Source organism: Nuphar pumila, chromosome 15 (assembly GCF_984573655.1).
Source record: "Nuphar pumila chromosome 15, dmNupPumi1.hap1.1, whole genome shotgun sequence".
In the NCBI taxonomy this organism is placed as follows: Eukaryota; Viridiplantae; Streptophyta; class Magnoliopsida; order Nymphaeales; family Nymphaeaceae; genus Nuphar; species Nuphar pumila.
In genome coordinates, this window is record NC_143263.1 from 20,431,900 (window position 1) to 20,457,572 (window position 25,673).

Genomic DNA, 25,673 nt, shown 5'->3' on the forward strand with positions numbered 1-25,673 from the left:
TTCTTTTTGAATTGGTTTAAATTAAAAATTAAGTAAGCCCATGAATCTTATTCCAATAATTAATTCATGGGTAGCTTAAGGAACATGATTGATATAAATATATTTATTTATGATATGTATGATATAGAGTAGGAAGAAAACAAGAGCAAGAGATATATATGTCCGAAAAGGTCAGAAATGAGGGTTTTACATGTTAAAAAAAAAAGGAAAAGTACAAACAGATCATATATGATCTTGATCTAAACAAAACATCTCCAACTCTACTTGAGAAGTTACCTGTACAACCACAAACCCCATATTCAAATTTGGGAAACATAAATGTCAAATGAAAATTTTGAGAAACATAAACAAGAACCAGAATCCACAAGGGTAGTCCGGTTGACAGACGGGTTGAACTTTAAAAGAATAAACATATAAGATGGTAGAGAGTTCCAGAAAGGACTTAATTATATTTATATCACTAGATCCTCGGCATTACAGGATTAAGAAAGACAGAGAATCAATCAAAAGAAATGAGAAAAGTAGGCCATCCGTAAGGCTATTCCCAAGATATAGGATGCTCCTCATATTTATCATTCACGGTATGTAATATTCCCCATAGGAATAAATCCTATTTTTTAGAAGTTACTGAAAGCAAAGCATCATCATACAATCATCATTGAACTACAGACTGCAGTTAACTAGACCACTCAGCAGCTTGGGCCCAGAACTTCAAGGAAACATTTGAACATCATGCACAACATTCAGAGTAACACAATTTTGCAGGATTCAGATTTCTTAACAAAGTTCATGTTTAGCCACTATCAACAGTTGGAGCTCATTGTGTGTAATTAATATCAATTCAAATAATGACCAATCTAAGCAGCCCTTGGGACTCCACAAGATGCAGATGAACTGGGGATATTATCACCCTCCAATCAGGTAGATCCTAACTGTCATTATAATCATAGCTTTGAACTCATATATAGTCTCTAGGATTCATGCAAACCAACTAAACTAGAGGTGCCAGCCACCATGCTACCCTAAGCGGCAGGTTGGTGCATCCAAGTCATGCTCTACACTGCAGTTCCAGGTCCAGAGAAAGAAGGTGCTTGCACAAGTTAAATGATCAATATCAACACTCTCATTCAGAGGCATAAAAGAAGGGAAACCCAGAGTGCCTCCAGCCAATTGCAAGCTAATGTTGTGGTCTTGCTAAGATAACATGGTCAGCTACCCCATGCCTACTAGTGTAAAGTCCGTTCGTTGAGAATCTCTTATTTGTTCCATGTATAACCAAACAATACTATGCACCAAGGTTGCAAGTATTGTATCGTTACCTATATCGGTTGGGCCCAAAAAAAGATATGTATCTTATAGTAAAAAAAAACATAATTTTTTAATAAAATTTTTTCAGAAATTCTAAAAAATCAGAAAAAGTAACAAAAATACTAAAAAATCATAACACGTGAAACAGTGATGAATTGCACAAAATACAACCATAAAATCACATATGAAGCATTTATGTCTCTATTAGCTACGCTCTCAGGGCATTCCTAGAAGAAAAAAATCTCCTAATAGAGCCTGTATATCTACCTCCTTTCGAAGAACTGCTTTCTCCCTTTTTTTTGTGCCCACAAGAGTACTAGTGCTAACACCAGCCACACATTTTCCCTTCGCTTTAGAACTTCCTACTTTTGATGCTATGCTAAGGATTGCAGGATAAGAAGGAGCTCATATTCGTCATACGCATCCTCTCACGGTTGCACATATCCCATTTCTGCCTCATATCTTTTTCTTGTATTTTTTCTCTTGGATCAGTAAATAATTGTTGTCATTGTCATTTCACAGAATTCGACAAATCCCTTGGCATGCAAGCTGCAACACTGAGATGTGTCCCGGCTAAATGATTCTTCAACCGAGAGATACCACCAGAAATAATATGATGGCAACAATTGCACTCGATTTTGACTCACTACTTGAGTGTCCCCATTGTCATGTCAGATCATGTGATGTCATCTTCTCTCAAAGAACTCAATAAGAAGCAAAAATAGAGATTTTTAACCTTAAGCCACTTTCTTGAGTGGAAAAATGGTGGAAATGTACTCTTACTTGAGCAAAACGCAAAATCTCTCTCCCTTGCACACAGATCAACCCCTAAATCGCTCTCACAACTCCAAGGGTGCATGAATACCCCTCTAATGGCCTCTATACAAATGGAAAAATTGGCCCTCAATAGGTCTTTAAAACCCAAAAAAAATAAAAAATACGATTGGACCCTTTTTAAAGTGTGTTGAAGGTGTATCGTACAATACACATTGTATTGTTCGATACGCTTGATGCTGATATGATACACACTCAAATCGTGACACGAGCGTATCATAATAATTTTGCCCATAGTTACGATATGTATTGTACCATATTGTACAATAGGATATGATACAACATCGCTCTACACTGGTAGAGAACATCTCATTTTTTTTTAAATCCTCCATATCAAACTCCTAAAACATGGTGAAAAGACTAATCTTCTAGAATTTATAGCTACTTCAACACTACTTGAAAAGACCCATGAATTGCAACAATGTAACAAAGTTGTCAAGGAAGAAGTGATCCAATGGTAGTTTCACCTAGAGTTACCGGAAGCGTCTAGCCTAGCGGGGAAGCGTGCTTCCCCGAAGCGTGTTTCGAAAGCATGAAACATCGCGCTTCCAAAATGCATTGGGAAGCGTCAATTTTTTTGGGAAGCGCGCTTCTCCCTCACTTCACCCTTTTTTTCAATTTTTTTTGTATTTTTTATTTTTATTTTTTTCGCTTCCAGCTCGCTTCCTAGGTTGCTTCCGGCTCGCTTTCGAGACGATTCTTGATTCGCTTTTAAGTCTACCCACGCTTCCCGCTTCCTAAATTTTTTAAAGTGCCATGCTTTCCGCTTCCGCTTCCCATATCGCTTCCCGTGTCGCTTCCCGCTCCCGCTTCCTCAACTGGCAACCATGGTTCCACCAACCTCGTTGAAACTGAAGTAGGCATCATATGTCATTCATTTGCATTTCAACAATTTTTGGCTTTTTGCAATCAATCATAGGTGTAAATTTTGACTATCACAAGTGCGAAGTAAGCAAGGGAAGGAAACATTGATCACTAATCCAATTGATCAATTTAAAATTCAACAAGGTCATCAACTAACATGAGTAGACGTGTCAGTAGATGTTTCTAGAGCAGTATACTGTGTAACTTACCACAATGGCAATATTCCAACAGATTCCCTAGAACCATTCCTACACTGAAGAACAAAATGGAACATACATATTACATGGAAATCTGTCAGCTCTAAATACTTAAGAAGCCATCAGCAATGGTGCAGTAGTGTTTATGACACAAAAATAAAAAAACAGCAAGCATCATTATTCCTAATCCAAAATTGGAGTTCATTTGGCATAGCGTTGTGAAGTAGGTCCCACATGCACTCCTAATTCAAGGAGAGTTGGATAATTGTCTTCAACTATAACTCACAATTTGAAAAAAAAATGAATAGGAAAACAAAAAAAGGGAATTCTTCATTTGGGATCCAAAATTTCCTAAATTCCAAAACCAGACATCCTACTTAAAAGAGAAACTTCCTTTTGGCTTCTAAAGCTTCACAAAAATGGTCAAACAAAGACATATCTCTCATCCCCTTCTAGTTGATCGATAAGAAAGCACACATGAACGGAGATTGAGCAAGCCAATGTGCCAATAGGAACCAGTAGAGGGCTTATAAAGATATCGCTTTGTCCTTTATATGTAAAAGGATCTTTTGACCACTTACTTTTATGTTGTCAAAAGTCACACACACAATGGAAAATCTAATAACTTGAATACAACTAAACACAAGTTAGAAGTAACTTTGGTTAGTTGGGCAAGGTTAAGAGCAGGCCGTTCTTTAACCATTTTCATTCAACTTCAGACACTAAAACAACTTCCTTGAAAAGGATGATTTGTTCTTCTAATTTCAGGTAAAAGTAGGTATCATAAATGGAAATTGCACAAAAGACAAGAGATACATGTAGCATTAGGAACTCCCATGCTTGTATTGTATGAAGTTTGGGAAAGAAAATTCCCTTACATGAAATTGGAAAAAAATACTAAAAAATAATGGTTGACAGTAGGGTTTTCCTCATGGTACTTGTAAAACGAAAAAGAAGACTGAAGGATACGGAAAGGTTTGGGTCTTCCACCACTCATAGCTCCATCCTCTGTTCTAGAATTTCTATTTTGATTGGTAATCATCAATTGAATCATATTAAGTTATTAACCAATGTATCTAATGTGTCTGCCAAAAAATGTCCAAGAGAATTGTCAAAATGGCATTAGATTCCTCTTGATTTATTTTCTTTCATCATCTTCCTCACATTTTTTGGATTCTTCACAACAAAAACATTCTTAATCAATCACCGCTCATACAAACAGAATAATGATAGGAAAGACTTGAATTGAGTGGTAGAATTGCCTCAAAAAACATTTTTTATTTTTGATGTTTAACAAGGGGAAACTCCAGTTCAGGTGGTGGGACCCGGGTGAGATTGATGCCCCACCATATGGCTCACCCTCACAGTTAAACCCATTCAGCCACACCCCTGGCCCATTAGAGAGCCTGCTGCCTTGGCCTTTCAGACAAGGGATACACATCCCACCTGATCCAACTCATCCCCATCATCACAAACTGAGACAACGGGTTTTCACTCCCAATTCCTCATCATCGCACTCTTGACACCCTTCAACTTGAACGCCTTAAGCCAATCCACCTAGCAAGGTATGCAAAGCCCTTTTGGGCGCTTAATGCTTTATTTAAACAATGGACATATTTGGAAAAAAAGGAATAGAGCAATCCAATAATAAATGTAATTTACAAAACAGAATCAACAGAGGCACTTCGAACAAAAAAAAACACGAAATATCTACAACATCCACACACAACACAAAAAGAAGAAATATATTTGTGAAACAGTAAAACCCCAAATTCAATAAACATCAAATGGTCTGCTCCAGAAAAAAAACTCCACAGAAAGAACTTAGTACAAATTATAAAAAGTGACATGTGAACCAGTTTGGAATGAAGGCCCTAGTTTTTAGTACCTTTCAATCTTCTTCCTCTTCTTGTGTGAAACAAGGAAAGTACTCTCCTTGGTATAAGATGAGTACTTTTTTCTTGTATTTTCTTGTTTTCCTTTTCAACTAAGGAATCTGGGGTCATTTTCCACACCAACTGAGAGAACGCATGACAGTCTCTGAAACCTGACACCTCTCTTTCCTTTCTTTATTCAATTTCTTTTTCAAATGTGGATTTAAGATGAAAATTTCCAAACTTGCACTTCAAATTAGGAGTGCACATCAAACCAACTGACGAGTACACCAAAATACTCCTTATTCTGGATTAATTCCACTCTAGATAATAGCTGGGACAGTAGACGAGTTAATGCTAATGAAGTTCATTAATGCTCCCAAGGATGCCATGGGTTATGACTCTAACGAACAGAATAAGTTGTAAGATGCCATTTAGGCACATTAAAGTAGACAGCAATAGAAGTCCAATCTTGGTCGTTCAGATGGAAGGCAGCCAACTAATACTCAATCTAGGTCTCTCTGGCCTTCTTACAACACATGGCCTACAGCCATGGCAAAGCCCATGCATGAGTTCACAAACAGCATTCACTAGAAACTAAAATTACGATATTAAATCAAGCTCTTTATACTTCACCTGTTGCAAGTTTCAGCAACAATTTATAGAATCTCCTAAGCTAATCCATTCTCAAGGAGTATTTGCTCCCAACTCGTACCAGCCTCGTATGACTATTTCTTGAAAACCAGGGATACTAAGGGAAATAGCAAGCAATATATAGAACAGCAGTTCCTTTTAGGACACAACAAAAAAAGGTGGTTCTTAATCAGAGAAAAATAGCAAAACTATGATCAGAAAATTATACAGATATTCCCTTAAAACATTAAAAAGTTTTGCACATAAAGGAGACTGGAGTGTAAGGACACGCTTGATTACCTCGGATCTCAGATCTCCGAGGTGATCTCTTATGATTCCTAACTGAATCTAAAGCAATGTTTGACGAGAGAGAGAGAGAGAGAAAGGCATGTTTGAATGTCAAATATCTCTAATCCATGTATTGAATCTAGTGTGGGACCAAAAACAAATTCATCTTTTTTGCAGACATGGACTCTTAGATCCTTGAATCCTATGTTACATAGGTACGGGATACAACATTGGTACGAAGGGTACAACACAGGATTTTCGAAAAGGATGGGTATGGGGATACAGATCCAACATCATCTTCTATTCATAGATTTGCACCCGCCTTTCTACAGTTAGTAAGAAAATTTTCCATCTCAGAAACAAGCAAGAAAGTGATGGATCTTGTAGCGCCTTATCACCGTGGGGAAAATTAATACTATTTGGGGAAACTGAAAAAAAAATATATGGCTACCATTGAACTCTTTTGATCCTGAGTGCTATCTATGACTACATGTTCATTGGATCATGAAATGGATAAAGAGGGTTGAGTCAAGTCCAAAACTCAGTTGACCCATGCTCGAAGTACCCAAGTACCACTGCAGGTATGATGCAGGTAAGAGGGGTTAGTAGAAGTACTCATAACATATCGTGAATCTGAGATTCAATAGTAACACCAGTTTCATGAACATCTAGCCCAACAAGAAAAGATTGAGCTAGAGATATGAATCCTTGAATCATGCTTCCTCTTCAAACACTCGAGCTTGAATCTGATATCCAATAATAATTTATGCTCTCTCTCTCTCTCTCTCTCTCTCTCTCTCTCTCTCTCTCTCTCTCTCTCTCTCTCTCTCTCTCTCTCTCTCTCACACACACACACACACACACACACATCAAACACTGGTTATTGATCTAATTAGTAGGAACTGATGCCCCAAAATTCATATCCTACAATTTGATATCCAAGGTAATCAAGCATGACTAAAGAGAAACTTGAATCCAAGATCTATGCACCTTTGACCCCACCCTCCACCCAAGTCAGAGATTCATGAAATTATTGATCCAGTTAGTAGGAACTGATGTCCTAAAATTCATATCCTAGAATTTGATATCCAATCAAGCATAACCAAAGAGAAACATGAATCCAAAATCTATGCACCTTTGGCCCCACCCTCCCCCCAAGTCAGAGATTCATGAATTTGCAGTTACTTTTGAATGTCAAATTCAAGGATTTAAGGTCTCATGTTTGCAAAAAACATGCATTGGGTGTGGACCACAGGCCATATTTACTACATGGATCAGAGATTTGTGGCATCCAAATGCACCCCAAAAGTAATTTCAAGGCATAATCTATGTAAAATTTGTCATACAGCCAACCACCCTTGTCATATTACATTATCTCAAGGGACATGCTCATCATATGATCATCATTGTATCATTATCGTGATGATTCGTCGTGATGCAACAATATCATCATATATATGATCATCACCATGGTCAATGTCATCACAATTATAGGTGGTCCATTCACTTTTCCTAGCATAATGTTGATAATCCAGTGATCATCATCTCCTTGTAATTGCTTTTTCATCATAATCCATTATGAACTTTTCAAGTTCAAAATCAATTAAAACCTCCTTTAACATGCTCCAAGTTGATCCAATCACATTTCCTAGTATAATCTTGATAATCACCTCCTTGTAATTGCTTTATCTCCATTATGAACATATTCATATTAACTTTTCAATTTCAAAATCATTAAAACCTCATTTAACATGCTCAAAAGTTTGTTTATAAATATCTACTCTGCTTGTCTTTTCCATATCCCATAATCCTATGGAATATGTTACGAGGAATATATCTTCATCTTCATCTTGTGAATATACCTTTCATTTTATTTTTCATTTTATAAGCTGATAAAACATCTTAGGTCCACTTTACTATATGGTACAGAATGTTGGGCTGCCAAGATACATCATATTCAAAAAATGAGTGCAGCTGAGATGCGTATGCTTAGATGGATGTGTGGAAATACAATAAAAGATAAGATTCAAAACGAGAAGATACGTAAGAAGGTAGGTGTTGCATCCATTGAAAATAAGATGAGAGAGAATCGGTTACGGTGGTTTGGACATATTCGACGAAGGCCTAATGATGCTCCAATTAGAAGGATGGAGAAATGGGAAAATATATTAGTTAAAAGAGGTCGGGGTAGGCCTAAGAAGACTTGGATGGAGATGATAGGAAAGGATATGAATGCTTTGAACCTCACCAAGGACATGGCATTGGATAGAAATGATTGGAGGAGAAGGATTCATGTGGAAGACCCAGAATGATTTTCTTTTTTGGTTCATATCGCCGACCCCAATTGTTTTGGGATGAAGGCGTAGTTGTTGTTGTTGTTGTTGTGGTTGTTGTTGTTGTTGTAAGCTAATAAAACATCTAGCTTACCATATTATATTTCCTCTACAATATTAAATCATCCCTACATATTATATTTACAAATCGCAATATACAACACAAATGCATTTGCTTGAATATATGAAACTAAAAGGAAAAACTGCAGCTTAGTAATGGTAAACAAATGCAATTCAATGGCATAGAATGACATAAATGATCTTCAAACAAAAATATCTAGCTAGAATTGAAAACATCCTCTTTAGCAAGAGAGATCTAAATCCAGGTTCACCATGAGTCAGACTTGAGAAAATAGCATCCAATATCAATGGCCGATGACCAGATGGTTGTCGATGAGAAAACTAAAAGGTATGCAGCCAGAAGGAACAGAAGCCATATATTAAAACTAACTCACAATTCAAATATCCTCAAAACAATGCCTTTTTTGGTCAAAACCCCAAAAATCATGGAGCTTCTTTTCTCCAGACAACTATGACAATGACAAAGTACCAACATATACACCTTGCAGCACCCATGCATAATTCATATGAACCAACTGGTTTCCACCAACCAAATATCCACACAAAAATCCTGAGCAGGTCTAAAGGCACATAATTTCAAGGGCAAAATATGTATTGTCAAAGAAGATGGACATCTAGACCAAAATTCATGCTTAGCAATAAAAAGAGAGGATGCCTAGCAATCTTGTATGTATAGAATTCTTAAGGTGAAGGAAAATGAGTCAAGGATCATCCAATCACCTTATGAGGAAGGAATATCGCAATGTCAATGTAAGGAAGAAAAAAGATTCACACTTCCCAAAAACAGATGAGTTGGAAGTAAAAAACCAACAAGGAACCATCTTCAAAAGATTAGGTACCATAACAGATAGCTATGTCACATGGGTGCGGGTGCGGGTGCGGGGATGCAGCATTTTAAAAAAACTTGGGTAGGAGGGCGAAAATATAAAAAAATTATATATATATATATATATATATATATATATATATATATATATATATATATATATATATATAATTTTGAAGTTTTAACAGTTAACAACAATAACACTAATGAAATAAAAAACAATTGTCGTGAGTACATTTTAAAAAACAAAAATTATATATATGCTAAAATTCATCATTATAAGACTGCATTAACCAAGCTTAATCGAGTTTCAAAGCTTCATTAAGCTCTACTGGTCTGAGCTGAGTTTAATAGTTTAATCGAGCACTGCTAGATGCATATATGGTTTTAATTTTTTGTTATTGAATCAGACAAATATCAGGATTTGATGGATATCTGATTACATGTAAAAGAACCAAATAAGGTACGAACACCGGTCCAAACGGGGCGAGACCCCATTTTCCCCCTGGCCAGGACATATATGATGGTTTTCCATCTGACTCTTTTAGTTATTGTTATTCTCTCCTAGTTACGTAACTGAGCTACTTTTGAATGGTAACCAAGCTGGTCATCCCTGAAGAAAGGCTGTATTGTTCATGATCATTACATCCTGTCCCAAAATCTGGCAGCTCATTGACTTTAGATATTTTATACTAATTTTTCTAGTACATAACCTCCAGCCCAGCGCATATCTCGGAAGGAAATCAAAATCTGATTTAATATTTGCAGGCAGGTACAGTGGACTGCAATCTGTACGGGCCAACATGGGCATCATTACCCTTTCGCCTTCCTGAACCCTCTATTTTAATAGAATGATTGTTCTCTCTTCAATGGTTTGGACATATTCGGCGAAGGCCTAATGATGCTCCAGTTAGAAGGATAGAGAAATGGGAAAATATATTAGTTAAAAGAGGTCGGGGTAGGCCTAGGAAGACATGGATGGAGGTGATAGGAAAGGATATGAATGCTTTGCACCTCACCGAGGACATGGCATTGGATAGAAATGATTGGAGGAGAAGGATTCATGTGGAAGACCCAGAATGATTTTCTTTTTTGGTTCTTATCACCGACCCCAATTGTTTTGGGATGAAGGCGTAGTTGTTGTTGTTGTATTGTTCTCTCTTCAATTTTCAGGGTACAATATGGTTGTTCTCTGAGACCATCTAGATTTTCATGAAAAGTTAAGCTCTCATCAACTACGAGAGGTGTCAGATCTTCAGTAAAAGGTGAGAATGATGAAGAAAGCCACCAGGTGTAGTATCAATGCATTGCCTTATTCACTCCCCATCAAAATTGCGGTGAGGACCAGCATCTTGTCCAAGAGATGGAGGTATCTCTTGACTGCAATCCCCTCCGCAAAATTCGATGAGGATCATTTCCCTTCGACCACGAAGCAACTCAAAAGACAGAAGAAGCTCGGCGAGTCACACTTGCATCTAGAAGGAATCGATCTCTTCACCGCTGTCAATCGATTCTTGTTGAACCAGGCACCTTCACAGGTTTAGCCTGCGCTTGACCCAGAGAAACGATTCGGAGAAGAGACTCCTTGGTAGTTGGCTACGGCATGTGGTTGTCGTAAAGAAAGTTGAAGAGATGTGTCTCAAAACTCGCCACGTTGACAAACCAGTTCCTAAGTTTTTTGGCTGTCATGCCCATTTCATCGGGCCTCTTTTTTTTCAAGTCCAAAAGTTGGACATAAATGACCCTGGGTGCATTGACCGCACCCAGGGTCGGGTTGACCGCATTGGGTGCCGCACGCACACGCACACGCGCACGCGCACCCGCATCGCGTCGCATCAATGCGGGTGCAGCACATGGTTAGCTAAATCCCTGTGACATAGACAGACAAATAAAGCCAAGCCAAAAAAACACAAAATAACTGCTGAAAACTTGGATGTTAAAAACTATACCCTCAAATGAGAAAAAGAAACCAGAACTGACCTGATCTCCAAAAGCAAATCAAATACAAAATAACAATAATACTAATAATAGTGGCAGCAACAGTGAAAATCAATGTTGTAAGTATCATACGAAACCTATCATTATCATGGAAAATAATGATACAATATACACTCGTATCGCGATACAAGTGTGTATCATAAGATACAGCCCTGTATCATACATACATGGTATATTGTATGATACACCTTCGGCACACTTTAAAAAGGGGTTGAATCATAATTTTTTCTTTTGGGGTTTTAGATAACTCTTGAGGGCCGACTCCCTCATTTGTGTAGAGGTCATTAGAAGGGTATTCATGCACCCTACGAGTCAGTGTGATTTAAAGGCTGATTCGTGCGCTAGGAAGAGGACTTTTGTGTTTTGCTCAAATAATAGCAAGGTTGTAAGTATCGTATCGTTACCCGTGTTGATCTCGCCCACATTAATACCGTATAGTATCATAAATTTTTAATAAAAAAATCAAAAATTCTAAAAAAATCTAGAAAAATCAGAAAAAAAAAGATAGCAAAAATTCTTAAAAAATCATCACATAAAACAATGATGAAATTGCACAAAATACAACCATAAAATCACATATGAAGACAACTATATAATCTAAATTTATAACAAACCATGCAATTGATAACTAACAATGTAAATAAAAGGCAACTACATAATTTAAATTTTAAACACAATTAAAGACTTAACTAACAATATTAAATTCACATCCAAGTTATACTAAAATATCATACATCATAACTAAACTACTAAGAATTCATGATAGCTACAAATATTACATTTAACCAACGTCTTACATGTCAATCTTCATCTATAAAGTTCTAAACTATAAATATCCTAAAACTAAACTATCTTCTAGAGCCTATTTGCCAAACATTAAGACAATATTTTATCAATGTTGCATCCAACTGTTTGTCTTTAGCCATTTTTTTGGCAATTGGGTCATCATCATCATCATCATCATCTTTAGAATCGAGAACAATGGTTGGAAGTCCTTCACCTTTGCATTTTTGCAAAATTCGTCTTCGAATTTCTTCTAGTTCAACAATAACATCAGTACGAAAAGTGGTAGGAATAGATGAAGAATCACATGAACATACATTTTGATCTTCCCCCAAAACACTCAATAAGAAACAAAGAATAGGGATTTTGTATCTTAACCCACTTCCTTGAGTGAAAAAATGGTAGAAATGCACTCTTGATAAAATCGCAAAATCTCTCTTCCTTGAGCATGAATTGGCCCCAAATCGATCTCAGAGAACCTAGGGGGCATGGATTTTCTTCTAACGAACTATAGACATATGAAGAACTAGGCCCTGAAGAGACCTTTTAAACCCAAAATGAAAAAAGATAAATTTTGGCCTTTTTTAAGTGTGTCGATACTGTATCAGCACACTGTATCGTACGATACACCCGATACGGGTACGACACATACTTGGATCGTTATACAAGTGGTGTATCATATTTCAAAACCCAAAAATAATGATATATATATATATATAGTATTGTATTGTACAATACGTACAACCATGAGTAAGAGTGCATTTTCACCCAATTTTCACTCAAGGAGGTGAGATAAGGTAAAAAATCATTGTTCTTTGTTTCATTTGTACATGATTGAAGTTAAAGAAGGGTAAGTTTCTTTTTTTTATGTTTTTAGAAGACATTACTTTACTTTTTTACCCTTAATCCCATTTTTTGTGCCTTTAGAACTCAAAATTTGTCCTTAAGTGTGTTATTAAGCACTGTTTTACATTTTTTAGTGATTAAATTTAGTAATCCGTGCTCTAAGAGATCGATGGAGGATGCCTCTCAACCATCCTGCATTGAAATATTGTACACCAGTTGACTTCAAGACGTGTTTCAAATGAATAGAAGTGTAATTTTTATGGTTTTGAAATGCATAGAGAATTGTATAGATTTAAATGTCATGTTGTGGGGCATAGCAACTCCACTGTCAAATTTTGTACATATCGCATTCCTACTGTTATTCGTGTTGACTTCTTATTAATCTTATAGAAAATTATAAAAGAAAGACACGAGTACTTGTAGCATTTGCGGTAGAGAAATTGTCATAAGTGATCTCTGATTCAAAAGATAAAGATGACCCAATATCATGTCAAGACACTGAACGATGCAATAAACGAAAGAAATCATTGAGCTAAAGTTTGACATTAAAGATGATTTTTATTATATGTTTCTGAACTCTAGCTTGTATGCCTTTCCCGCACAACATTCTGTAACTAAAAAATGTAACTTCAACTTCTGTAATGAGTTATAAAAACTTTTTGGCTTTTGAATGTATCATTATTTTGTCTTAACTGATTGTATTTGTGGTAATTAGCACAACCAAATTTGTGGTTGTTTAATGTTTAAGAACATATATATGTTTAGTTAATCTTATTACGTAAATAAATTGTGTTCTTGTATAAATTTTTTGTTTTTTTAGATTGTTTTAGATTTTTAAAGAATTTTTTAGTGAAATTTATGATTTTTTGTAATACAATATGTATCTTACTTTGGTCCCCACCGATACGGGTTATGATATGATACTTACAACCTTGGTGAAAATAACCATCAAATAAAAAAAGAACTCATCCATCGTAAACGTGTGAACCAAGGTTGTAAGCATTATATCGTAACTCGTATCGATGTGGCCCAAAGTAAGATTCGTATTGCATCGTATTGTATTGTATTGTAAAAAATCATAAATTTCACTAAAAATCTTTAAAATCTAAAATAATCTAAAAAAACAAAAAAAACATATAGTACAAGAACACAATTTATTTATGTCAAGGTTTTAAAACTTGTCGAGTCAACTCGGTGACTCAACTCGGCTCGGCCCTCCAGCCAGTCAACCCGGCAGGGTAAACTCGGCTTGCCTTGACTCGGTCTGACTCAGCCGAATTCTGGGATATTTGAAATTTGATTTTTTGGGAATTTCAAAATAACAGTTCAATAATAAATAATAAATTACAAGACAAACCAGTTCAAAGATACAATAATCTATCAATATTTATGTGTTGATTAAACATATTGGCAAAAAAAAATGATTCAAAGATCTAACAAAAAAGTGAAGCATACACGTATCGGTACTTGTACTTCATGTTCTGGTGTTGGGTGCCTTTGAGTGTTGTTTTATGAACACATATCATATCCTTCATTGTATATAAAAATACATTTTTGTACAAAGTCTGTATTTGTTTATCTTCATATTCTTGTGAATTTCTCTATTTGCAATCTTAAATACACCTCGCACTTTATGCACTCATATCATATCCTTCATTGTATATACAAATATATTCTTGTACAAAGTTTGAAATTTTGCATCTTCATATTCTTGTGAATTTCTTTTTTTGCAATCTTAAATATACCCGCACCCACACCTATGCATAACAATTTGTACCCTAGCATCCTTATTTTTTGACAGAAACACCCATATCATACCTGTTGTGCTGATCTTGTACAGAATGCTTGTGCATGTATCCATGTGACATCATTTCCCTTGCTCGGTCCCTCCTTTCAGTCCTTTGTCCTGCCTCTTCTAACCATTTCTTCCAACCTAGAGGTTCTAGGCTTCTAGCTGGGGACAATCAATATTCATCTAGCTAAACCTGAGTCAAATATGAGCAGCATGCTTTGGCTCAATAAGCTAATCACCTTTGAATTTAAGGTATTCATTAATGTCCTTTTTATTTCTATTTATCTTTTGCTATAGTTGTATTATGGTTCATCAGTTTCTTCATGTAACTTGATCTTTCCATGTGACCTTGTTATGAAGAAGTTTGTACTTTTTCTACTCTGAACTTGCAATTTTTTATTCTGTCAACTCTTTAGACTATATGTTTACTGAAAAACATGGTTTGAGACAAATTATATATTGTTTTTCTTTTAAAATCAAAAGTTAACAAAACCCGGTCTGAGTCACCGAGTTGACCCGACGAATCACGAGTCGAGTTCCGAGTCACGGGTTTTAAAACCTTGATTTATGTAATAAGATTAACTAAACATAGATATGTTCTTAAACATTGAACCACAAATTTGGTTGTGCATACACGCATCTAATCACCACAAATACAATCGGTTAAGACAAAATAATGATACATTCAAAAGCCAAAAAGTTTTCATAACTCATTACAAAAGTTGAAGTTACATTTTTTAGTTACAGAATGTCATGCTAAGGGGAAAGGCATACAAGCTAGAGTTTAGAAACATATAATAAAAATCATTTTCGTCAAACTTCAGCTCAATGATTTCCTTCATCTATTGCATCGTTCAGTAGCTTGAGATGATGATTCATCTTTATCTTCTTAATCAGACACCACCTATGACAATTTCTCTCACGCAAATGCTACACATACTCGTGTGTCTTTCTTTTATCATCTTCTATAAGACTAGTAAGAAGCTCAACACGAATAACAGTATGTGATGTGACCAAAATTTCTCGGTGGAGTTGATATGCCCCATAACATGACATTTAAATCTATACAATCCTCCATGTATTTCAAAACTACAAAAGTTACACTTCACTATTCTTTTCAAACACCAAGTCAACTGGTGTACAATATTTCAATGTAGGATCCTTTAAGAGACATCCTCCACGACCTCCACCCTCCATCGACCTCCTAGAGCACAGATTACTAAATATAATCACTATTAAGATGTAAAACAATGCTTAATAACACACTTAGGGACAAATGTTGAGTTCTAAAAGACACAAAAAATGGGATTAAGGGTAAAAAAACTAAAAGTGAAGTAATGTCTTCCAAAAACATCAAAAAGAAAAGAGCTAAACCTCAAACTTCCATCATACACAAAAGAAATAAAGAACAAGGATTTTTTACCTTATCTTACTCCCTTGAATGAAAATTGGGTGAAAATGCACTCTTACTTGAGCAAACCGAATCAACCCAAAAATCATACTCATGACTCCTAGGGTGCGTGAATGCCCCTCTAATGGCCTCTACACAAATAAGGGATTCTATCATCAAGAGGTATTTAAAATCCAAAAAGAAAAAATTATGATTCGGCCCTTTTTAAAGTGTGTCAAAGTGTATCGTACAATACACCATGTATCATACAATGCAGGGTTGTATCGTACGATACATACGGTAGACACTCATACCATGATACAAGTGTGTATCATATCATTATTTTCCATAGTAATGATATGTATCATACAATACGGTACGATACTTACAACATTGGTGTGAACTATGTACCATGCACATCAGTTAGATGGGTCCTAGAAAGCAAAAATTAGGAAGAGGCAAAAAAACTACATAAGATAGAAGAAGGAAAAAGAATAGTAGTTGAAAAAGGGTTCCCATGGGGGCACTTAGGATCATCCTCCAACGACCACAAACATGAGACATTAGCTTCATATAAAAAAGGAAGTAGCAAAAATGCAAAAGTTGTAGGAAATCCACAACTGAGATTTCATCAACAAAATTAATTAAAATGTGCTATAAAAAATATGCACTTCCATAGAATCCATAACCAATAATAAGCAATAAACAGTGATAACCAACTTACCATCAACTGAAGCACAAATTTAACAATATATTCAAAATTGAGACAAAATTCGAATGACATCCCAACCACATCCCTACAAATAAAAGATCATTTACATCTCTTTGAATCACAAAAATCAGCCTGCATAGCAATCATGCAGGCTTGACAAGCTACTACAACAGCCCATCTGCTTTAGACAGACACATCACCCATCCAACAACACAACTTTCTCCTGAGTAAATCAACCTAATTGATGCAGAATATAACCTCCACTTCATGCACTAAAAAGATGTGCTACAAGTAATGAACCATCACATGACATATAGAAGACTCAAGGCCATCCATCTAGTGGTGCTTCAATAATGGGTTCCAGACAAACCAGCACTCAGGAAACTGACCTCTCCTCATGCAACATCTGTCAAGAGGAACATTTCACCTTTTATATTTTTGAACTGGCAGAATACATCACATCACACAGGCACCTGCTCCATCATCATCCAACCATTATTTAAGAACATATTCAGTTAGCAAACACAATTTTACTTGAGAAGCCTAAGTAAATGCACCATCGTGTTGCACACCATGACCAGGTTACTGCTATTTGCATTGCACACTGTGAACAGGTTAATTGCTATAGCGGAAAACTCATATTTCAAGCAAACTTCAGTACATGATAAAGAGATAATGGATTGCAAATAAAATAAATCTTCAAATATCATTACATCTAGAGTTAGGAGCCCTCATAGAATAAGAATAAAATCATCTGACTAACTCCATATAGTGACATAGCAACAAAAGAAACCAAAATTTCTGCATCCAGGTATCTTTCTCCAAACATAAAATCAAGAATATAAGCACTTACACTGCAGTTTGATTTACTCGATAAAGCAACCTCAACAACACTAAAATTCAGACAACCATGTGATAAGAACATAGGCATGTAAGATAAGTAAAAAATGAATTAAAATTTTGTCAAAAACACAGGAGACACTAGCGTCATCAGACACACCTCCAAGCTTACAAAGATTGAGAGAAAAAAAAGGAAAGCTCTTGCAGGAGAAAAAAGATATGATTGTTTACCTAGACAATGGAGCAGTTATACATGCTGCAAAGCTGAAGCAATGCCGCTTGATTAGCTGAATCAAGTGACCCTTGTATGATTGCTGGATATTTCCCTGGTGAAAGCGCTGAAAGCCTTGCCAAAGTTATTATTACATACTCCTTCGGATCTTTAATGTCCTTCACAAGGTCCTCTTCTTTCTTCCCAGCATTGTAGAGGTTCACAAAAGAGGCAGTATAACCAACAGCTTCGCCTATATCCGGAACTTCTGGCTCATCATCCACTCTCTCTTGCTCTGGTCGTGAAAGGAGAGTGACAATACTGTCGAGCATTTTACCCCATAAAATTAGGATGGGCGGTGAATCCTGCAACAGACTAGGAGATTCGCACAGTAGTCTAGTCGATGCAACCAGACACAGTTTCACCTCTATAGAACCTGTGATCAATTTCAGGTTGGGAATCCAAAACTGTTCCAAAATCATCCCATAAAGGTTTTCCTGAACCGCATTTATAGTGTTAACAAGAGTTGTGTGACCATGCTTCACCAAGAACAGGGACATGAATATGATGAGAGACTTTATGAACTTCACAGTCCTTTGCTTATGCAAACGCGAAAACAGGGCATTCCAAATGTGAAGCACATAGGGAGATATGACATCGTAGCTCAAGTTCTCTATGACTGTATTTACAATGTAGAAACCATACTCCTCTGTGCGAGCAACATCAATAAGCTTCTGGAATATACCAAGCACCTCACTCAGCCGCTGCTTCAATTCCAAAGGAGCCTTTTGAAGGTATGCCTGCAGCAGCCTCACAAGTGCAGGGATGTTCGCCTGTCTCACCCACAATTCTGGAGAGAGAATGGGACCAAAAAGCTGCATATAAGTTGCCGGTAGAGGGGGGCTGTTAATGTCTATCATCTGAGCAAAGATTTGAAGTGCATAAGGCAGAAACTCTGCAATGTCTTCAACCAATATCTTCTGAAGAATATCGAAGAGGCTCACTTCTAAAGTTTTTATCAGCGAGGGATCCTTTTCGCAGGTTCGCCTCACCAATGCAGCCACTGATTCGAACAGGTAATGGTTAAAGACCGGGTTCTTCGGATTCTTGCAGACCTCGTTGAGTCGAGTTTTCAGACCAGCAATGCAGGCTGCTGCAACATCTGCATTAAACTCCGCAACTCCAAAAACCCGCATAATACACTTCATGGCGTACTGATTCTCCTCAGATTCCGGCAAATCGAACACATTATACAGATTGGTCATCAAGGGAATCAGAAACGGCGCAATGTCAGAAGCAGTATATCGTGCCCGGCCATCATCTTTAGCGAGCAAGAGCTTCTCGATGCAATTGGCTGCGTACGAATGAACCACATTCGACTCAGCAGTCAAGTACCTGACCACATGAGGCATGAGCTCGAGGGCCAAATTCTTCGGTATCCTGCTGCGGAATGTGGTGAAGAACTTCAATGCATCTGCCTTCAGCATCGGCTGGGAGTTCACATCCTGGGACTTGAGCTCAGGCTCAATTACAGCTTTGAAGAAGCTCTCCACATCCACCAGATCGTTGCTCGCGAGCGAGACCGCCAAGTATATAGCACAATCCTTCTCCTTCCAATTCTGCACTGGGTTTGCAGCATACTTCTCCATCATGCTCTGCACCTCTGAGGACACCAACACCCTCACCTGCTCGCGGTAGTTCGACACCAAACCCTTAACGAGCTCGCACGCAATCCTCCTCCTCGTATCCATGTCGCTCCCCTCGATATCCCTTCTAATGTACTCGACGTAATTCATCTCAAACAGCTCCTCTTCGTCCTCACGAACCCTGACATTCGGGATCACAATGCTCTCGCAAATCAACCGAAGAGTCTCCGGGCTCGCAAACAGGGCATGATCGACGCTGGTGCTAATGGTGGTCAAGAACTTGATCGCGGTAACAGTGAGCTTGTCGCGATTGGGCTTCGCTGAGACGGCGACCAACAGACTCCACACTGCAGAGGCAAAACCTGGGAGGAACGGGCGGAATTCCTCCTCGTTCTTCTCCATGTAGAGGTTGATGTTCTCACAGACAGCCGCCCGGAGCTCATCGGCGACCTCATGGCCACCACCTGACTCGTCATTGTCAAGGCCAGGGTAGGCGGTGGTGAGGTACTTCTGGAACTCCCCCATCCACTCCTTCATGTGGTCCTCGAAGAACTCCGGGAGCTCCTGGAAGTTGAGGGAGAAGAATATGCGGCAGCAGAGGCGCTGACACTCAAACCACCCGCGGAAAAGAAGCGCGTCCCCTCCACCGCCTCCGGCAACGGCGGCATCAATGAGGCGTCCGGTCTGAAGTAAGAGCTCGAGGAGAGGGGCGGCGAACCCGTCGATGCAGTACTTGAGGTCGAGGAGGAGGTCGTTGGTTTTGTACTGGAACCGGAACTTCTTGAAAATGGAGTTCGCGGTGGCCAGGACGCCAGCGACGGCTGAGAAGTCAGAGGCGGTAGCGGCAGAGCGGAGGCTCGTGACAAGCTCAGGGAGGAGGGCGGGCCACGCCTTCGGGAAGTCGGACTTGCCGATGACGGCAAGGGACTCGCTCAGCTGGCCCTGGATCGGGGGCTGAGCAGAGAGCATGAGGCGGACGATCAGGGTTTTGATCTGGTCCTTCTCCGCGTCAGAGATGGCGGGGGCGGCGGAGTCCGATGAGGGAGACCAGCGGGAGCGGAGGTGGTTCTTGAAGGCGACCGAGGCGGAGAGGCGGACCTGATCAGAGACGGAGCGATCGGAGAGGAGGCGGAGGACGGCGATGGCGTATCCCGGGCGGTCCGCCGCCCCGGCGAGGTACTCTTCGGCCTGCCGCCGCGGTTGGCGATCAGGCGAGAGGGTCTGGAGGAAGCACCGGGTCAGACTCTCTAGGGTTTCCGGAGAGACATCCATCGGACAGTCGATCGGAGAGAAAGCAAGACAGGACGTGCTCCCGTCCGTTCGATCTAGGGCAGGGAAGCGGTGGCCTCCTTGCAGGCAGAGAGAGAGAGAGAGAGAGATTTGAACTTCCAGTGCTGGGGGGAGGATGCCCGCTGCTGCCCTGATAAAAACGCCGGTAAACGGATCGGTTCGAAAATATTCGGACCTAGATCAATGGTCTGAAAAGCAGACCCGACAATGTGCCGGATTAGAACCTTATTTTAGGATTACATTCATATCCAATTTAGAGTTTGCATCATTGTTACCGACCAGGGATGTAAACGGTTTGGATTCGGATAGGATATAGCTAAATACCATATTCTCTTAATGAGATGTTCTAAACACATTTGAATTCGGATTCAGATCTTCTTTTTTATACCTAAACGGATTTGAATATCTATCAAATTTGGATATTTCTCAAATTTCGTAGCAAAAAGTCAAAACCAAATATTTAGATCTGATTATGATCAAATATTGTTTGGACTTACCCCATGCAGCTAAACGTGCAACTAAACCTAATTGAATTTGATTCGATATCATTGACATCCCTATTCCCAATGCAAGAAGCCAAGGTTTAAAAAATGTCTTAATAATAAATGAAGCATGGGGGGGGGGGGGGGCTTCAGAATTACACACTTCCCCAAGGTGGATCAGCCTTAGGCCTTTAGGGTATGTGTGAATCATTGTCCCAAACCCGAAATGGGACGGGGATGGTGATTTTAACAAACATTGGATGTGATGGATTCTCAAAACAGTGGTTGCATCATCCTTAAAAAGCTATTCTTTCAGGATGTGAGGAACACATTTAATAAAAACCAGGGTAAGTGTCCCCCCCCCCCCCGACTCTCTCTCTCTCTCCTTGGTAACCAATACCGGGATCATCGACGTCGTGGATGAGGCCGCCATCTAGAGGTCGGCGAGGCGATGCAAGGCCGACAATGCCGCTGAGGATGAGGCCGTCGATGAGGATTTTGGTTCATTTCATTTGCTTTAGACAAGAATTATAATAACATGTTTGTTTCATGGACAGGAAAAGTGGCTGATCAACTTTCTAGCAGTTTGCAACTGCACCATACAAAAGTTGGGACTCAACTCCAGTTTTTGTCACAAAGCTATAGTTTATGTAACTACTATTAACTCTTTTTTTGAAAGAAATGCAATTTCATTAAAATGTAGGAAATGAGGTATCATTTGCTGCAACTCGAAAACAAAGAACAAAACTAAAAACATAGTTTCAGTCCATGGAAACTGCAGAAATACAATCAGCAATTGCAGAAAAACAAGAAAACAGAGTAACAACAACTCTAATTTTTAGAGCTCCTTACAGGATGCCAGGTTATAACCTGGTGTCATTTTGATTTCTTAAAAACAATAGGTGAAGAACATGTTAAATCCTTATTCAACAATATCTTCAAAATTTTCATGCTTTCCTTTCAAAGATTCACTCTAATTTTCAAGCAACTAGATCAACCACCCCAAGTTCCTGTAAGCATTGTTATCATGTTGGTAAGCATGAGTTATTAGAGGTCCTTTCTATGACCTATGTTGAAGGGATATCTATATGATGTGATCGATTGCGCAAGGCCCACGGTAGCGGAACTGGGAAAAGTATACAGAAAATATAGTTCTTTTTTTATTATCTTAGTATTAGTTAGTGATCCCGGCTCGATGAGTCCTTTCTTTAGTGATGAATTGTTGGCACCAATCCTACATTTTGTCTCTATGAACTGAGCTATATATACATGTAGCTGGTCACTCAAAAATATAACAAATATGCAAAAGGTGCTTTCAAATTGCAGATGAAGGTTCATGTAAATGGGAGCAAGTTGCTGGGATCAAAGTAGCCATCATAGCCAAACCAACAACTCCATAAAAGACCCAATAGAAAAATAAAAATCAGATATGAACTGGTCCACCACCATGTAGGGGTGGCAATCGGGTCGGGTTGGCGGGTCAGCATACCTCAACACGAACCTGACCCGTTTATTAAACGGGTCGGCTGTGGCAAACACGAACCCAACCCATTTATTAAATGGGTAACCCGACACGACTTGCCTAACCCGTTTAATAAACGGGTCGGTTGGGTAAACGGGTTGGCGGGTTAGCGGTGCAGCCTAAAAAACATACAAACTTTTTTGCAGCACTTCACGTGAGTTTGCCACTGCCATTGCCTAACCTCGCAGGCGACGACAAGCCACCGGTGACGACAGTAGCCCCGACAATGGTATACCGGCCATCCAGTTGTTGAAGCAAGGGAGGATGTCGATCACCATCGCTGACAAGGTCTACCAATTTTCTATCAGTGGTGACCTTTCCAGTCATCGTCGCCTGTGGTTTTCACTGTCGTTGTCCCCCCTATTGCAGAGGTTGATTTCTGAATCGAAAAGGGGAGGGGGTGGGAGGCCTTGCTTCACTAGTACCCTTTACAGAAATCGGTTGAAGCAAGGGAGGATGTCGATCGCCATCGTCGACGAGGTCTACCGGTTTTCCGTCAGCGGTGACCTTTCCAGTCATCAATGCCTGCGGTTTTCACTGTCGTTGTCCCCCCTTATTGCAGAGGTTGATTTTTGAATCGAAAAGGGGATGGGGTGGGAGGCCTGGCTTCACTAGTACCCTTCGCAAAAATCGGCATTCGTCGAGGATGGAAGGGGGAGCCAGGATCCAATCCCTATCGTTGTCGCCATCGGCCTCGCTGGGCCTCCCCAGGATACAAAATTAAACGGTTAACCCGTTTATTAAACGAGTCAGCCAGGTTGGCGGGTTGGCATACCCCTAACACAAACCCAACCCGTTTAATAAATGGGTTAGGCGGGTCGACCCGTTTACGACATGAACCCATTTAAGCCAAACCTGAACCCGACTAAGAAGCGGGTTGGCGGGTCGTGTCAGATTTTACCACCATGCACCAACTTGTCCAAAAAAAATGGGATAAACTAGTATCTCACATTACAGGTAAGGAGCTGCAGTATCACAACTCGTCCCAAGCAAAAGGAGAGAAAGAGAGAGAGCACCTAATGGGGGGCTTCACATTGGTTCTCCTTTGCTAATGCGAGCCTTCTTCTATCTGCTTGGCGGCAAGAGAAAATAGGGTTGCAAAGAAGAAGAGGCAAAAGAATGAGAAGAAACATAATGTGTGGATTCGTTTCCCAAAAAGGGGGTGAACGGGAAATGAATCTATGCATTTTAACCCTCTTGTTGAAATGAGATCCTCGAATGAGATGAGGATCGTGTTTCTTTCGTCTGTGTAATTCCATGAAAATTATACGTCTTTCTATAACTTTGCATGGAAAACACCTATTTTATGTGACAAACAAATAGGCCCTTAGGTTGAAGGACATCATAAGTTAAATACACAGAAGCACGCATCTTTTGTTGCAATGTTGAGTCCAACGAAAAACTATCTTTGATGTGCAGGAGGCATTATTTATGAAATTTTAGGCCATAGAACCTACAAAATAGGGTCATGATCAACCTGGCATCTTTCGGCTTCTGTTCTATTACCAAAAATAATTATTTAAGAAGCATAAGAAAAAATGATTAAAAATAACATTAAAAAAGGTAAAAAAATGAAAAATGGTTGCACTGCATGACAAAAATGACATGTTCCTTGAAATGCCTTCAAATTTGTTTGTTGTCTAAAATCACAAATACTTTTATTTTTATAACCTTTTTAGCCCTTGCACCTATCATTTTTTGTGTGAATTTTCTCCATATGCAATGTTTTGAGGTTCGAGTTTAAAAGAAATGTTGGAGTTTTTTATGCGAGGTTATTACATTTTTTATGTGATACTCAGGTATTTATACAGTTTGTCAGTTCAAGTTAAAAAAAAAATTGCATGTTTTGATGTGTATTTTTGGAATTTTTTATATGAAGTAACTCAAGTATTTATGAGATTTTAAGGTTCAAGTTTAAAAGAAATTTCACAGCTTTTTTATGAAAAAATATTATATTTTTTATGTGAAGTAACTCAGGTATTTGCAGAGTTTATGAGTTCGAGGTTAAAAGAAATTTCATATATTTTTTATGCAAATTTATAAAAAAAATTATGCGAAGTAACTCAAATATTTGCGATGTTTGAAGGCTCAAGTTTAAAATAAAGTTCACTAAACAAATCTGGATTAAGTATTTTCACAGGAATCTTCAATGCCTTAGGTGGATGTGCACAAGGAGATAAGGTCGATCAGTCATCCTCCCCTCTTCAATGCCCTAACCAAAATTAGGGTTGAGCTTCTTAGGACTTTGCAATTTCATTTACAAAATATTTTGTAATTTGTAAAGCTTTTATGGAGTCTCTCTTAGCTTATAAAAGGGGCTCTCATTGTTAGCATAAGACAATAAATCAAAATGATTGGAATGTTCATCGCTCTCTCTCTAGTTGGACATCACATGTATGCAAGTTTGTGAGGAGGATGAAAGGGATGCACCCATATGTTGGAGTGAAGGGCGGTAGTCAAATACTGAGAGTGATACCCTTGTGAGGTGTTGATGTCACGTTTGAACTTGCATCGACAAGTTTAGGAGAAGTTAAGTTTGTGTTGTTTTATGACTCTTCTCATAAATAATTTGATTTTCATAGTGTGTTAGAGCGAATACTCCCCCCAATTTTCAAAGTTGGTTTGAACTTTGTAGACAGTCTGAGGTAAAATTAAAAAAGAAAAAAGTTAATAGAAAAACACCAAAATATTATAAGCAAAAGGCCGGTTTGAGCATCCAGTTTCATTACAACTATTCTCAAACCAAGCCTTTGTCTGGAATGTGTTAGTTCTTTTTGGTTAACTTTTTTTTTTCACCGTAGACTGTCTAAACAGTTCAAAGCAACTCGCTCTGAAAATTGAAAGAGTATTCACTCTAACACACTATAGAAATCAGATTGTGTATGAAAAGAGTTACAAGACAACACAAGTTCAACTTTCCCTA

At 38.5% G+C, this 25,673-nt stretch overlaps 1 protein-coding gene across 4 annotated transcripts; it reads right to left on the reverse strand.

Annotated features, from left to right (window-relative positions):
- Positions 1-88: 88 nt before the first annotated feature.
- LOC149814743 (cellular apoptosis susceptibility protein, putative / importin-alpha re-exporter) lies at positions 89-20,847 on the reverse strand. 4 transcript variants are annotated; one of them, XM_089990273.1, is made up of 2 exons: positions 17,831-20,847; positions 89-276 (listed from the first exon to the last, which is right to left on the reverse strand). In XM_089990273.1, exon 1 carries the CDS (start codon positions 20,726-20,728, stop codon positions 17,831-17,833), a length of 2,898 nt encoding a protein of 965 aa, XP_089846399.1. In that variant the 5' UTR covers positions 20,729-20,847; the 3' UTR covers positions 89-276. The 4 variants fall into 4 exon arrangements, with proteins under 4 accessions (XP_089846399.1, XP_089846401.1, XP_089846400.1 ...); XM_089990275.1 differs by lacking the exon at positions 89-276 and adding an exon at positions 4,499-4,760 and having other exon boundaries at positions 17,831-20,846; XM_089990274.1 differs by lacking the exon at positions 89-276 and adding an exon at positions 16,760-17,165 and having other exon boundaries at positions 17,831-20,846.
- Positions 20,848-25,673: the final 4,826 nt, after the last annotated feature.

Excerpts from the sequence above, each read along its gene's own strand:
- LOC149814743 (XM_089990273.1), bottom strand. The coding sequence starts at position 20,728 with ATGGATGTCTCTCCGGAAACCCTAGAGAGTCTGACCCGGTGCTTCCTC.